The sequence below is a fragment of the Muntiacus reevesi genome, chromosome 3 (genome assembly GCF_963930625.1).
Source record: "Muntiacus reevesi chromosome 3, mMunRee1.1, whole genome shotgun sequence".
In the NCBI taxonomy this organism is placed as follows: domain Eukaryota; kingdom Metazoa; phylum Chordata; class Mammalia; order Artiodactyla; family Cervidae; genus Muntiacus; species Muntiacus reevesi.
Window position 1 is genome coordinate 36,173,395 of NC_089251.1, and position 14,115 is coordinate 36,187,509.

Sequence of the window (14,115 nt, forward strand, 5' to 3'; positions counted from 1 at the left end):
GGCTGGGTGATGGAAATGGCAGGAGGTTTGACTGTGCTCGATCATACTCTTGGCCCACATTTAAGCTCACCTCCTTCTCTGTGGGATCAGCTGACCATGTGATGGGTGAGCAGATCAGGACGGGCTGTAAGGGGCTGTGTCCCAGGGACGTGGGGCGGTTTACCCCAAGGCCAGCCCCTTGTTCTGCTGGAAGTGTGACTGGGGGCATCCTGGTGCCAACCCCTTCCCCAGAGAAGCTGAACACCACCTCTGGGACTAGCCTTGCCCTGTCAGGCTGCTGAGAACTCTGAGGGCAGAGTGCAAGTGTCGAAACCCTGCCTCACTGTTGTCAGCTGAGCAACAGTGGGCCTTAACTTAGTATCTCCGAGTCTCAGTTTCCTCTGCTGTGAAGTGGGCACAGCAGTGGCCACGCTCTGAGAGCGTGAGCTCAGGCGCGTCTGTCCTCCAGGGGACTCTGTGACGGTGGCTCCACCCAAGGGGCCAGTGATGCTGAGGACCTGAGTGAGGGGGGTGGGCCAGATGATGCTGAGGGAGGGCGGCCATGGGAGGGGCTCCAGAGGAGAGGAAGGGGTGCGGCATGGGGAAGGGGAGCTGACACAACCCGGGTCTTCTGAGAAGCGGGGGGCGAGGCTTTCCTGGCCAAGTTTCCCGGCCCCCGACTGTGTTCTAAGGGGAGTTCTGCTGAGAGTGGGCGCTGCATACTGAAAATCCACACAGGCCACACACGGTGAGAAAACACCAATCGGAGCAAGGGCCCGGCCCTGACTAGGAGCCGAGGGTGGACAGAGAGGCCTGAGGGGGACCGGGCTGGAGTACAAGGTGATGGGCGAGAAAGCGGACATCAGCCATTCCCTTCGGGCTGATCTGACCCGCACCACGGCCCCTGGTGAGGGTGCGGGAGGCAGGGGAGGGGCAGGTGCTGGGCTGGGCACTCCTGGCAGACCGAAGTTCTACCCCCAGCTGAATGCTGGGGGTGGAGGATGTCCTCAGCCTCTTGGGGCCCCAGCTCCCTCGTTGGCGGTGAAAATGTGAACTCCTATCCTAGAAGCAACCTGTGCAGTGGTTAAGGGCAAGTGCCCTGGGGTCAAGTCCTCTGTGACTTTCAGTGACCTTCCGTAAGTAGTCTAATGCCTCGGCCTCTGTCTTTCCTCCTATAAAACAGGATAAAAGCCACCCTCATAGGAGTGTGAGGAGTGACTACCCTCGTGGACGCACGTGGCCTGTGCTGAGCAGCGCCTGGTGGGTGCTTAGAAACACTGGAGCCAGTCCCGGGTCGGCAGACACGACCTCTCTGAGCGCCGGCCCGGAGGCTGACGGACAGAAAGGCTCTCACCTGCGGACGGTCCTTAGCAGCGTGGAGCGGGCCTCATTGTGGAAGGTGATGATGATACTGGTGGGAGGGAGGTCAGCGCCGTACACCAGCAGGGTGCATCTAGAGGAGGGAAGGGACAGGAAGGACTTTAGAGACAGAGCAGACACAAAGAGCCGGAGCCGTGGGCATCACTGGTGTCTGGTGGGGCTACCTCAGCTACACAGCACCATGTAAGACCCCAGAGCCTCACCTGGCCCTACTGCGTGGAAACAAAGCTCTGAGAATGACTAGCTGGATCTCTTACCAACCTCGGGGAACTTGCACTTAGAGTCAAATTCAGTGGATGTACAGTTCATTTGAGGGCTTCCCTGGTGGCTCAGATGGTAAATAATCCACCTGCAATGCAGGAAATCCAGGTTCAATCCTTGAGTTGGGAAGATCCTCTGGAGAAGGGAATGGCTACCCACTCAAGTATTCTTGCCTGAAGAATTCCATGGACTGAGGAACCTGGCGGGCTATACTTAATGGGAATGCAAACAGAGATGACTGAGCGACTAACACACAGACCCTAAAGAAGGCTGAGTGCCGAAGAATTGATGCCTTCCAACTGCGGTGCTGGAGAAGACTCCTGAGAGTTCCCTTGGACAGCAAGGAGATCAAACCAGTCAATCCTAAAGGAAATCAATCCTGAATATTCACTGGAAGGACTGCTGCTGAAGCTGAAGTTCCAATACTTTGGCCACCTGATGCAAACAGCTGACTCAGTGGAAAAGACCCTGATGCGGGGAAAGATTGAGGGCAGGAGGAAAAGGGGGTGACAGAGGATGAGATGATTGGATGGCCAACTCAATGGACATGAGTTTGAGCAAACTGCAGGAGATACTGAAGGACAGGGAAGTCTGGCACGCTGCAGCCCATGGGGTCGCAAACAGTCAGATATGACCGAGCAAGTGAACAACAACAGAACATCAGTGTGGGACTTCCCGCATCCCTGAGGCACTGCACAGTGGATCCTGGCAGCTTCACAAGCCCACGCTCAAACTCAGGCTCCGCAGCCCAGTCGGTGCCAATCTCGGCCTGCCAAGGTCTCACCACGTTCTGGGCCAGCAGCTCCAGGCCACCACACCATGCTGATTCCCAACCTCCTGTCACCCCAATACATACACGAAAATCTGGCATGTTTAAAGAGGCTGAGCCCTAAAACTCGGCATACGCAATAAACCTGTGTCTTGAAAAGACATTCATTTCTCTAGGTCCAGGATCGTTTTGTATGACAATTACATCTAGGGTAATTTCAATTTAATACCCCACTGCAAGTGAAAATTGTAGCCCGCAGCCTGAAAATTACTATAATAATGGAAATAAACCCACCTAGTGAGGCCGGTGCCACCAGGGGCAATCCCTGGGTAATGCCTCCTCCCATTTCTCACTGTTCCAGGGGTAGTAAATGAGGATGTAAATAAGAGATGTTCGGCGAGTCAAACATGTCCTCTGCCTGTTTTTCAATTTCTTTCCAAGTGTGGGGCTTTTGGGGTCCAGAGACCCAAGGATGGACTTCAAGGGGACTGTGAGCCCTCTGAAATCATCTGCAAAGTTGTATATGAATATGTGTTTGCTTTTTTCCTGGGAAGATGACTCATAGCGTTTAGTAGATTCTCAAAAAAGCCTGTGGACTGAAACACTTAAGAACCTCAATCCTAGGCCAATGGGCATGACACCCCTTTTGCCTCCATGATAATTTTGAACACTTTTTCCTGTAAGAGCCAACCCTGAACACAGAGGACCTGAGCAAGGCTGGACAGGCCCCTTTTCCTGCCCTGGAGGCACCCAGCTGGGAGACAGAGTGTGGCCCCACAGGTGCTGGGGGAGCAGAGGGAGGTGGGCCCCCAAATGGGGAGTAAAGAAGGCTTTATGGAGGAGGAGGTGCTGGGTCTCAGGGTGACATAGGGATGGATGGAGAGATATGGGGTACAGCATCCCCGTCACAGCACAGTTTTTGGACCTGCAAGCCAGATGCCCAGGGAAGCATCTCACAGAATACTGGCCCTGGGTGTCTGGATACCACTGAGCAGCTGTGAGATAGTGGGTCAACCACTCGCCTCTCCAGGCTGCTGTCTGCTCATCTGTAAAACAGGGCTTGGGCCCACGGCTCTCCTGCTCAAGTTTCTCCAAGCATCAGTAATCAGAAGTTTTGATTGTAGCTGCCATTCAATAAGTGTGGTTGATTCGAACGAAATGCTGCAAAAACCATTCTGCAGTTGAGGCTCCACGGTGTGGCTGGACGTCCACATTTATTAATACTTTTCTAAGACTCATCTGGAAAGTGGAGATAATTTTTAAGTTGTAGATTTTCCCCCCTAGATTGTGACAATATTAGGTAATTAGCTCGACAAATAATAACTATCATGATGTTGAACATCACATTGAAGCCTGCAGTCTCCTTCTCCCATCAGGTGGAGCCAAGTCTTGCATGGGCTGGAAAGGCACCTTCGCTGAGTGGCTCTGCCCTGTCCCACAGTGGGTGAGGGGCACTGGGAGGCAAGAGGGGGAGAAGAGAGCAAAGAATGTAGAATCCGTGTTAGAGAAAGAAACCTGGGCTGTGACGCTGATGCAAATCCTGGATCTGCTGAAAAACTGGCTGTGTGTCTTTGGACATGTCCTTTCCCTTCTCTGACCTTCAATATTATCACCTGTGAGAAGAGGTGAAGACTGCAGAGGATGCAGGCAAAACATGTGGTATTTCACAGCTGCTTAATAAATGGTGGTGAGAACTATTACTGTTATGACTACACAGTGGCTGAACCGTCCCTCCAGGCTACGTTCAATGTTTATGGACTAGAACTGCAAACTCAAGAGTTCAGCCAAGGAATGGGCTTGGAGACAATCCAATCCAGTCTCCTAAACTGGGCTGAACTTGGTAGTGTAACAGGCCTCCGTGGGCACCTGTGCTGCTGTACTCCTGGGCCTCAGCCCCCTCCAGCCTCCTGCGCCCGAAGGATGAAGGACAGAGGCTCTTCCTGGAGGCAAGGCAGAAGCCCCATGAGCGCCTCCTGTGTGCACAGGCCCAGGAAAGGTGAGCTCTAGGAGGGAGGTGCCTCACAGCTCCTGGCACAGGGTAGTATCTTCCTCCCACCCCTGCTCACATCTCAAGTGCCTGGACTCATCCTTTGTCTCCTCTGACCCTCACAACGGCCTCTGAGAACCTCTACTCCACAGAGGACAACTGAGGCTTGGGATCTCGCTCAAGATCCCACGTCTGGTGAGTGGCCGAGATGGGCTGCATCCAGGTTCTGTGACTTCTAACGTGGTATCTGTCCCTAGCATCCCTCTGGGACCTCATTCAGGTAAAGGCACAGGAGGCTGAGGAGCTGATGCTGGGCAGGGCCCCCCTTCCCAAGCCACCTGCCTGCCCTTCAAGGTCCAGGGGGAGCTGCAGAACCACTTAGGGACGAGCCCCGGGCACTGGCAGCAACAAGGCCGAGGTGCCTGGAAAAGTCCTTAAAACTGGTTGCCGTGAGGAGAGTCAGAAGGTGCCTGGGCTTTCTGTGAGAGGATCTAAAAGATTAATCAAACAGTGAGATCTATTAGGGGCACCAGGGGAATGGAGATGGCTGCCAACACTGAGATCTGGCGCCGGCAGATGGATGAGAAAGCATGTTTATAATTTATTAAAGATTCAGGGGTTTTACTGGAGAGAAGAGCTGTGAGCAGAAAATATTGGGGGTGGGGTGGAATCGGGAGGAAGGGCGGGACCACCACTGTGTGTGCAGACAGATGCCAGCCCGGAGCTGCCATCCTGACTGCCACAGCAGCTCCTGAATAATGCACGCTCCTCTGAGCTGATTTTCCATGGGTTGTTTCTTTTTTTTTTTTAAAGAGTCAACTGACTTCATTTCTGCAAGTTCAGGTGGGTCTCCCAGTGCATCCTAACCATCCATTTCTTGAGTGTTCACCATCAGTTATCCACCAAGGATGCTTCCAGAGAGGTGCTCTGAGATGCTAACCCCTGGCACGGGGTCAGAGCTTCTTCTTCCATCTCTTTCCACCTCTCCACCAGCCAATCACTGCTCTGCTGCCTACCCCGCCGCATCTCTGCACCTGAACAGGTGCCAAAGCGGGGATGTTAGAAACACACCAAGCGAGGATGGCTGTCAGTTATCCCAGAAATGTAATGTGTGCACATGCCTTTTATTTTATTGCATAAGCTCATTAAACTGACAGTGGCCCGTAAACAGAGTGTTCTAATGATCGTCATCCCCATTTTATCATCAGGCAGAAGGGCTCCTGCCGGGCCTGCCCACAGTGTGCCTGCCGGGGCTACGACCATGGTCCTCTACTTCTTGGACACACAGTCTTCCCCTGCAGGATGCCACCCTTATGGAAGAAAAGAAGTGGTCATCAATTATAAACATTCAGGATTTTATTCTCGAGTGTAAAAGCAGGAGGGATTGATGAAGAGGCAGACTCAGTAACTCTGAAGCAGAGAGAACAGCATAATTACTGTTACTAATATGTCCAGAACTGACAATCCTCTGTGTCCAGAAGGCAAAATCTTGAAGGGAGGCTCTAGTGTCCCAGAGGGGAGGCTGAGAGCAGTTAGAGAAAGGGGAAAGGTCACGCAAAGACGCAGTGTGACACAGTGGAAATCAAACAGGCCTGGGGTGGGACACACTGGGCCAAGCTCTCATCACTTGAGAGCTGGGTAGTGACTGCTGTGATGAAATGATCCGCCTCAGGGAAGGTTTTTAAATGACCATTTAGTGATCCCTGCTCAGGCGCTGTCCTGAGCACCTGCATATTTAATGTTCACAACAGCCCTGCAAGGGTAGGCGTGGAGGATGGAGAGGCACTGTATGGATTCACTCAGGAGGAGGCTGAGACACAGAGAGATTAGGTGACTCGCTGCAGCTAGTGAGCCCAGGCCTGCCACACGTCCATGTCAGCACGCCACCACCTCTCCGTGCCACTGGCCGCCAGCTGTCCCTGCAGTGTATTCTGTGCCCTGCACACCGTGTAGACCGCTAGGCTCATCACCACCCCAAGGCGCACTTTCTCCCAAGCTCTAGGACCCTGCAGGGAGGGCCAGGTTGCCTGCCGTTTCCGGATAGCCACAGGAAGACCGGGACACTGACAACTGAGATGCCACAGGAACATCCTAACAGAGGCTCCCTAACACCCAGATGGAGCCTGAAAAGGCAGGTGTGGGGTGACTTCAACGATGCCCTGGGAGGCATGTGAACCTGTTTTTAAACAGAAAGCTATGGTTTGTCCCTCCAGTTTCCGAAGGTCCAGCACTCACTCCACAGGCCAGATCAGGCATACCAAACAACTGGGTTCTCATCTCCACATGGGCCACTTGCCTGAACTCTAAGGTCACAAAGGCCAAGGGAAGCAGGCATAAGATGGAAAAGGGGGTGCGGCTAGTTTCCAGCAGAACACGGTCCCCAAGGGAGTGATGATCTAGATTCCCACTCAGCTGGTTGGGGCACAGCCTTCCCTTGCTCCCCACTTTCATCTCTGTCCCCCGTGTCCTCCACATGAGCCCAGAAGAGGCCCCACGGGGACCACATCTCCTCCCCATTCCCTTGCCTCCAACACTTCCCCAAAACTGATGCACATGACAAAGCAAGGACAAAAGGGGAAGAGCTTTTGGCCCAATGACTCTTCCAGAATGTCAGCTTCCTCTGCACCGGGACCAAGAACACCTACTCCATCCCCAGCTCAGTTCTATGCAAGAAAGTCCACTCTCAGCTAGGAGGAAAAGGAAGATGACCTAAAACTATGAAATGCCCAATCTGTGACTGGCCTCTAGGTTCAAACTTGACTCTTCGGAAGAGAAAAACACAAGCAGTCTAAAAAGTACGACAGCTGGTAAAACCAGAAATTCCTTTTAATCTCATTTCATGGGCAACACTGATACACTGTAAGGCATGAAATTTTTATTTCATGTCAATTTCACTGGAATTTCACATGCAGATTAATTTGTTCATTCACATAAACATATACTGCTCTGACTCCTTGCCTCCTCCACAGCCACCCTCACTTAGTGTTATAGAAATCCTGCCTCTCATTAAAGACACTTAAGATAACAGTGAGATCTGCTATTCCCTGACTCTGCCATGTTTTGAATTGCTGAGCGCATAATTAAATTCTAGTGTCCTGGGAAGGAGGTAAACGGGCCAGGGCGGGAAGTGAACTTGCTTAGGAACTCGGCTGGGCTCTGGGCTGGGCAGCTGAAGGCCCCGAGCCCCTACCTCCTTGTGGACGGAACCTGGTGTCTTGCTTCTAAGGGACAGACTACAGTTAAAGTGATGGGATGTCACTTTTGTGATTAGGTCACAAAAGACAGTGACTTCCCTCTTTTGGATCTAGTATGCTTTGCTGAAGCACACTGCCATGATGGGGAGCCTCACATGGCAAGGAACTGAGAGTGGGTTTCTGGTCCATAGCCTGTGATGGACCGAATTCTGCCAACAACCATGTCAGTGAACTTGGAAGAGGGCTCCCCACCTGAAACGTGCCCCAAGGTATGTTTTGAGATACCTGCAGCCCCAGATGACACCTTGAACACCTTTGGGGAGTGTTCCAATATTCATAGTTCAGCTCTTTTGTAGTTGTTCAGTCACTCAGTTGTGTCTGACTCTTTGCGACCCCATGGATTGAAGCACACCAGGCTTCCCTGTCCTTTACCATCTCCTGGAGCTTGCTCAAACTGATGTCCATTGGGTCAGTGATGCCATCTAACCATTTCATCCTCTGTCATTCCCTTCACTCCTGCCTTCAATATTTCCCAGCATCAGGGTCTTTTCTAATGAGTCGGCTCTTGGCATCAGTTGGCCAAAGTATTGCAGCTTCAGCATCAGTCCTCCCAATGAATATTTAGGATTGATTTCCTTTAGGATTGACTGGTTTGATCTCCTGGCAGACCAAAGGACTCTCAAGAGTCTTCCCCAGCATCACAATTCAAAAGCATCGATTCTTCAGTGCTCAGTTTTCTTTGTGGTCCAACTCTCACATCCATACATGGCTATTGGAAAAACCATAACTTTGACTACACAGACCTTTGTCAGCAAAGTAATGTTTCTGCTTTTAAATACATTCTCGAGGTTTGTCGTAGATTTTCTTCCAAGGAGCAAGCATCTTTTAATTTCATGGCTGCAGTCTAATTTCAGCTCTTGAGGACTTCTTAATATGAATCACAATCCATGGAAAAATTGTTGCAGTGTCTCTCTTCTCCCATGGATGGTGCATAACTAGTAAGTACCCTTCCATGCACAGAGAAGTTAACGCATTTCCTACAATGATGTCAGAGGGTTTTAAGGCCTGATTCACTTGCAGAAGTTCAGTTAAGAAAGATTGACCTAGATGGCATCACAGACATCCCTCCATTCCATGAACACAAGGCCATTTGGCAGAGCACTTGTTCTTAGTGTGGACCTACTTAGGCCAATAAAAACATTCCCCTGCACCAACCATCACCTTGTTCTTGGTTGAATCTGTCAGGCCAGCTCAAGGTCTGCAGTTCACTCCCCATTTCTCAGAGGACCCTCTAGATTTCTTACCCATCTACTTCCATTAGCATCAGGTTTATAAGAAAAATCTACATCTTGACAATTCTAGAGCATTTCCACTATCAATTGCAGGCTGTAGATCAGAATGGTGATCTCCTAAGTCAATTCTGCATTTTCCTGGCGATGTACTATAAGAATGCCCCAAAGGGTCTTTGCTGACAAACTGGGAAGCTAACTGGGGCAGGGAGTCACCAGGATGTAAAGGGCCACATTGTCTGGGGGTCCCCAAAGGCTCAGTCTCTGCCTCTATTTTGCAGCCCAGAGTAGACGGAAGATCTTTCCCTCTTTGGCTCCATACAAACTCATAGACCGCTGCCATGCTGGATGGGAAAGGACCACAGAGCTCCTCTGGTGATTAGTTCCTACACTATGAGCTGCTGGACCGTATTTCCTAGGGAAGTCTATGCATGCTCTGTGAATAAAGTCTATAAGAGTTGGGACTTCTCTGGTAGTCCAGTGGTTAAGAATCTGTCTTCCACGTAAGGGATGCAGGTTCTATCCCTGGTCAGGGAACCAAGATCCCACATGTCTTTGGGCAACTAAGCCCACAAGCCACAACTACTGAACCTGTGCACTCTGGAGCCCACACTCCGCAAATAAAACCCGACACAGCCAAATAAATAAATAAATATATTTTTAGAAAGTCTACAAGAGTCAGATAAGTTTGACGCATGAGAAATACTGGAAAACTATTAGATTACTTTTTTGGTGATTCATCCTTGCACACTGAGACTTCCGCTAGCCCCTGTTTACCAAGCTTTGACCTTGCCCTGTAATCCTTCATATATAACAGGGACTCCATATTTAAGGGATATACTGAACCACCTAACATCCTACCACACAGAATTTTGTAGGACACAGATTTTAAAAGACACTGCTTCCAGCTCCCTTTTTTTTTAAGATGTGTAAACTGAGGCCCAGAACAATGAATGAATTGACCCACCAAGGTCACGCTCCTAGGTAGTGGCCAAGCTAAGATCTCCTAGAACTGACTGTTTCCTTAAAGCACTTAGGCTTGGTTGTGGGTGGGGAGGTACGGGGGTACTTTCAGATGGTTTACAGCAGCCCCAGTCCATACAGGGTTACTGGCCACTGCTTTCCACTGCCCTTTATCAGCCTCTCCCTTCAAAACATTCCCACCAAACTCCCTATTACTTCTCTATGTCACTCAGTCTACACTTGATCTTAGCCAAAAGCCCAAGAAGTCATCTATGTTGCTAAATCTAACAGAAACTTTTCAGTCTTTATCTTGCTTGTCAACTCTGTAGTAGCTAATATTGAAGGTCACACATATCATTAAATGTTTGGATCTTTGTCCTTGGCTTTGGTGAAATCACCCTAGCATGCTCTCCTCTTCTTAAGCTATTTCTTGGTTTGGTTTTTCTTTTCTTTCTCCCCTCTGAAATTCTGGTGTTCCCCTCCAAAATTCTCTCCTAAGCCATCCTCTTCTCAATCTTCCTTTTCTTTAGATTATTTTACTTATTTCTAAGGCTTCAATTTCCCATCTGTTTGCAAATGATCCCAACCCTAACCTTAAACTGATGAACATCTTCTTTTGAACGACCCCATGCGACGACCTTTTCAGCTGCCCTCTGCCTATCTCACCTTGTCCAAGTTCGCTAACCCTTCCATGTTTCCCAACTCACCACCTACCATGTGCCCAAACCCAAGAGATATTCTCAAATCCTGCCTCCCCCTCCCCGACATCCAATCTCACTAAACCTAGTTCTGTCAATCCTTCTTACTTATCTTTTGACCTGGCTGTTTCTCTCTATTCCCATCATATCTTTGCTGGATTATTGCAACCACTTCCTAGCTGACTTTATCCCTATCCAATCTCTCCTGCATGCTGCAGCTAGAATGATCATTCCAAACTGTAAATCTTTAACATGTTTCAACACTGCCCAAGTGCTCACAAATAAAGTTGAAACTCCAAATCACCGCTTACCATCCTTGGTGACCTGGCACCATCTCTGGCTCCTCCTGTCATATCCTCCAATTTTCAGCCACGTTCTGCCTGATCTGCTCTTTCTCCCTCTGGACCTCTGCAGGTGCTGCCCTCCCTCCCACCTGTCTGGAATGCACTCTCCTATCTTTCCAGGCCCGGATATTTTCTCCTCTTCTAATCCTGACTTGGAAGGTACTTCCGCCGGAAGCCTTCTTGACATCTAAGGCTTTTCTAATGTGCTCCCCTAGGACTCTGCACTCCCCCCCATCAGTGCAGTTTATGATCAGTCATTGGGAACTACTAGTCTGTCTCCTCTACTGATTGTTAGCTGCAGTGAAACCCAGGGCTCGTTTGTAGTTCTAAATCTAACTTCAGTACCTGGCATGGTGACTAAACACGGTAGACATATACAATAAATGTCTGAATAATGAGTGGGTGGATGAGTAGGGGAGGAAGCAGGTGAGGCTTTCATGGGGTCAAAGCCAGAGGAAAAAATATCTCTTGCCAAGTGACAAGTGACACCAGCTCAAGGAAGTTGCAGAACTGCAAGTTGGGTGAGGTGCCAAGGTGAGTCATACAGAGGAGACCAAACAAGTCACCAAAACTGAGAATGGTACCATGTGGGGAAAACAGGGAGCTTCTGGCTCACGTTGTCCAGGGAGACATCTGGGATAGTCATCTTGTGTCTGTGGAGGCTCTGGGGCATTCTCTGTTGCGGTGAAAATATTCAGCTGAGTTTAAAATGCTGGAATGTTCCCCTTGTTCAATGAGTCCTGGGGATGAACAATGCTTCCTTACATGGGAGGGAAGAGACTAAATCCTATCCAGTAGGGCTGCCAAACTATAGCTCGGATGCTCTCTTCTCCCAGACCTGCACTGTACAATATGGTAGCCACCAGACACAGGTGGCTATTGAGCACTTGAGACAAATCAGAATGGAGATGCACTGTAAGTGTGCAATACACACAAGATTTCCAACACTGATACAGAATGTAAGATATCTCATCAGTAATTTTTTTACATTGATTATATGTCAAAATGATACCCATGGATAGTGGTAGTACTGGTGGTTTAGTTGCTAAGCTGTATCTGACTCTTTGCGACCTCATGGACTATAGACCTTCAGGGTCCTCTATCCATGGGATTTTCCAGGCAAGAATACTGGAGAAGGTTGCCATTTTCTTCTCTAGGTGATTGGGTTAAAATAATATATATTATTAAAACTAATTTCACTTAAAATTTTACTTTTTAAAATGTGACTATTAGAAAATTTTAAATTACCTACATGGCTTACATCTATTTCTATTAGACACCATTGTCCTAGGTCATTACTAAAGCTTGTATATAATGCAAATTAAAATTTCAACATTAGTGTCAGACAATGGTTTCTAGATAACTGGGTTCTTTCATGTGAGCAAAATAAAATTTTTAAAAATTATCAAGGCCATTATTAGGCTTGCACCATTTTCATTTGCAGCAAAAATATATTTTAAGACTCTCATCATCTAGCATCATTGTTATTTCGTCAAGGAAAGGGTGTTTAAATACTCAAAAGGCCACAACCTCAGAATAATTAAAAGCACTATAAATTGTAAAATTAAGCTTTGAGAAAATTTCCCTCAGCATCTCCTACTTACCCCAACTCTACAGATCAGATCTGCACAGATATATCAAATGGCATCTGAAAGTATAGTTCAAGCATTTGTCCCACTAAATAACAATGCACCTATGTCCACCCTCCACAGACAGTGTGGACACTAAACACAGGAGACAGGACATCACCACACTTTGCTCTGGAAAAAACATCCCCAGCTCTGTTCTTGGTGCTGCTGATATGAATGAGCTGGTATGGTTTTTCAATCTCTAGCCCCAATTTGGGCTTCCCTGGTAACTCAGCTGGTAAAGAATCTGCCTACAATGCAGGAAACCCCGGTTCAATTCCTGAGTCCAGAAGATCTCTTAGAGAAGGGATAGGCTACGAATTCCAGTATTCTCAGTATTCTTGGGCTTCTCTGACAGCTCAGATGGTAAAGAATCCACCTGCAATGCAGGAGACCTGGGTTCGATCCCTGAGTCAGGAAGATTCCCTGGAGGAGGGCATGGTAACCCACTTCAGTATCCTTGCCTGGAGAATCCCCATGGACAAAAGAGCCTGGCTGGCTACAGTCCATGGGGTTGCAAAGAGCGGGACATGACTAAACGACTGAGAACAGCACAGCACAGCCCCAATTTATCTCCTCGTGCATGGCTGCCACCCAAGCAATCACGCGCTATCTGGGCTCAAGACACACAGCTGACCTGCAGAATGCGGGTCACATTGAGACCTCCTAGAGATGACCATGGCTCCACTCTGCACCACTGTGTTTTCCCAGACAACTAATTTTGGTCTTTTGTTGAGTGGTCCCTTTGAAGAGAGTGGGATGCTGAGGTCTGGTGGAAACCACAGGGAAGTAGCAGCGACTTTTCTCCAAGAAGATCGGCTGTTCTCAGGAAGCTGCAAAGAGGCTTCTCTTGGGATGCTGCCAGGCCTCATGTCAGTTGGTACCAAGCACCACCCAGATGGTAACCGGGTGCACGCGTGTGTGTGCAGGGGAGCATGTTCTCAAAAGACAAATTCAGAGTCTAGCCAGGACCCGGAAGTGTGGAGGTGGGCCAAGGCTTATTTTTGAAATGTTTCCTGAAAAAGATTCCTCAGTGTCTGAGACTAGGACTTCTCCAAGTCTTATTTTAGTTCTGCTTGAATCACATTACACAGTAGTAATAATAGATAACAGTGATGGAAACCTATGTCTCAGGTATTCTTCCAAGAGCTTTAAATTCACACAATCATTCCTTGGGGAAAGTGCTCTGAGACCATTGTGGAGAAGACTGTGAGGTCACAGTCAGTAAGCAGCCACATCTCGATGTCACACCAGATGGTCTGGCTCCCAACTCTGAGCTCTCATGCTCCACTAGAATGCCCCTTGATGGTCAGCCAGCTCACTCACTTGAAAACCTTTGGTTCATATTGACCTTTCTCTCTGTCTTTGCTCTTGAAGTCTGCACGCTGGAAGGTACTGGAAAGATGGAAAATCACAAGTCTGGCTGTCCAGAAGGAAGGATGTCTCCCCTTGATCTTCTCTGAGCTATTTCCTGGTATTTATCAGACAATCCAGCTAAAGGATCAGAGAAGAGTCATTCCTTCCCTTTACCTGAAGGGGGAAATGTTCCTCTAACTGAAGCAGTTAGTGACTCCAGGGATGTGGTCAGACCTAGTACAGTGAGATCTGGAATGATCTGCTTGA

The 14,115-nt window shown here is 48.9% G+C and overlaps 1 protein-coding gene across 2 annotated transcripts in view; it reads right to left on the reverse strand.

Annotated features, from left to right (window-relative positions):
* The window catches only part of GALNT14 (polypeptide N-acetylgalactosaminyltransferase 14), a 218,040-nt gene that overhangs the window by 51,374 nt on the left and 152,551 nt on the right, over positions 1-14,115 (reverse strand). For both annotated transcript variants that reach the window (XM_065927237.1, XM_065927236.1), the window contains exon 3: positions 1,334-1,432. In XM_065927237.1, the coding sequence (XP_065783309.1) occupies positions 1,334-1,432 (99 nt within the window). The remainder of the gene's footprint in view (positions 1-1,333; positions 1,433-14,115) is intronic.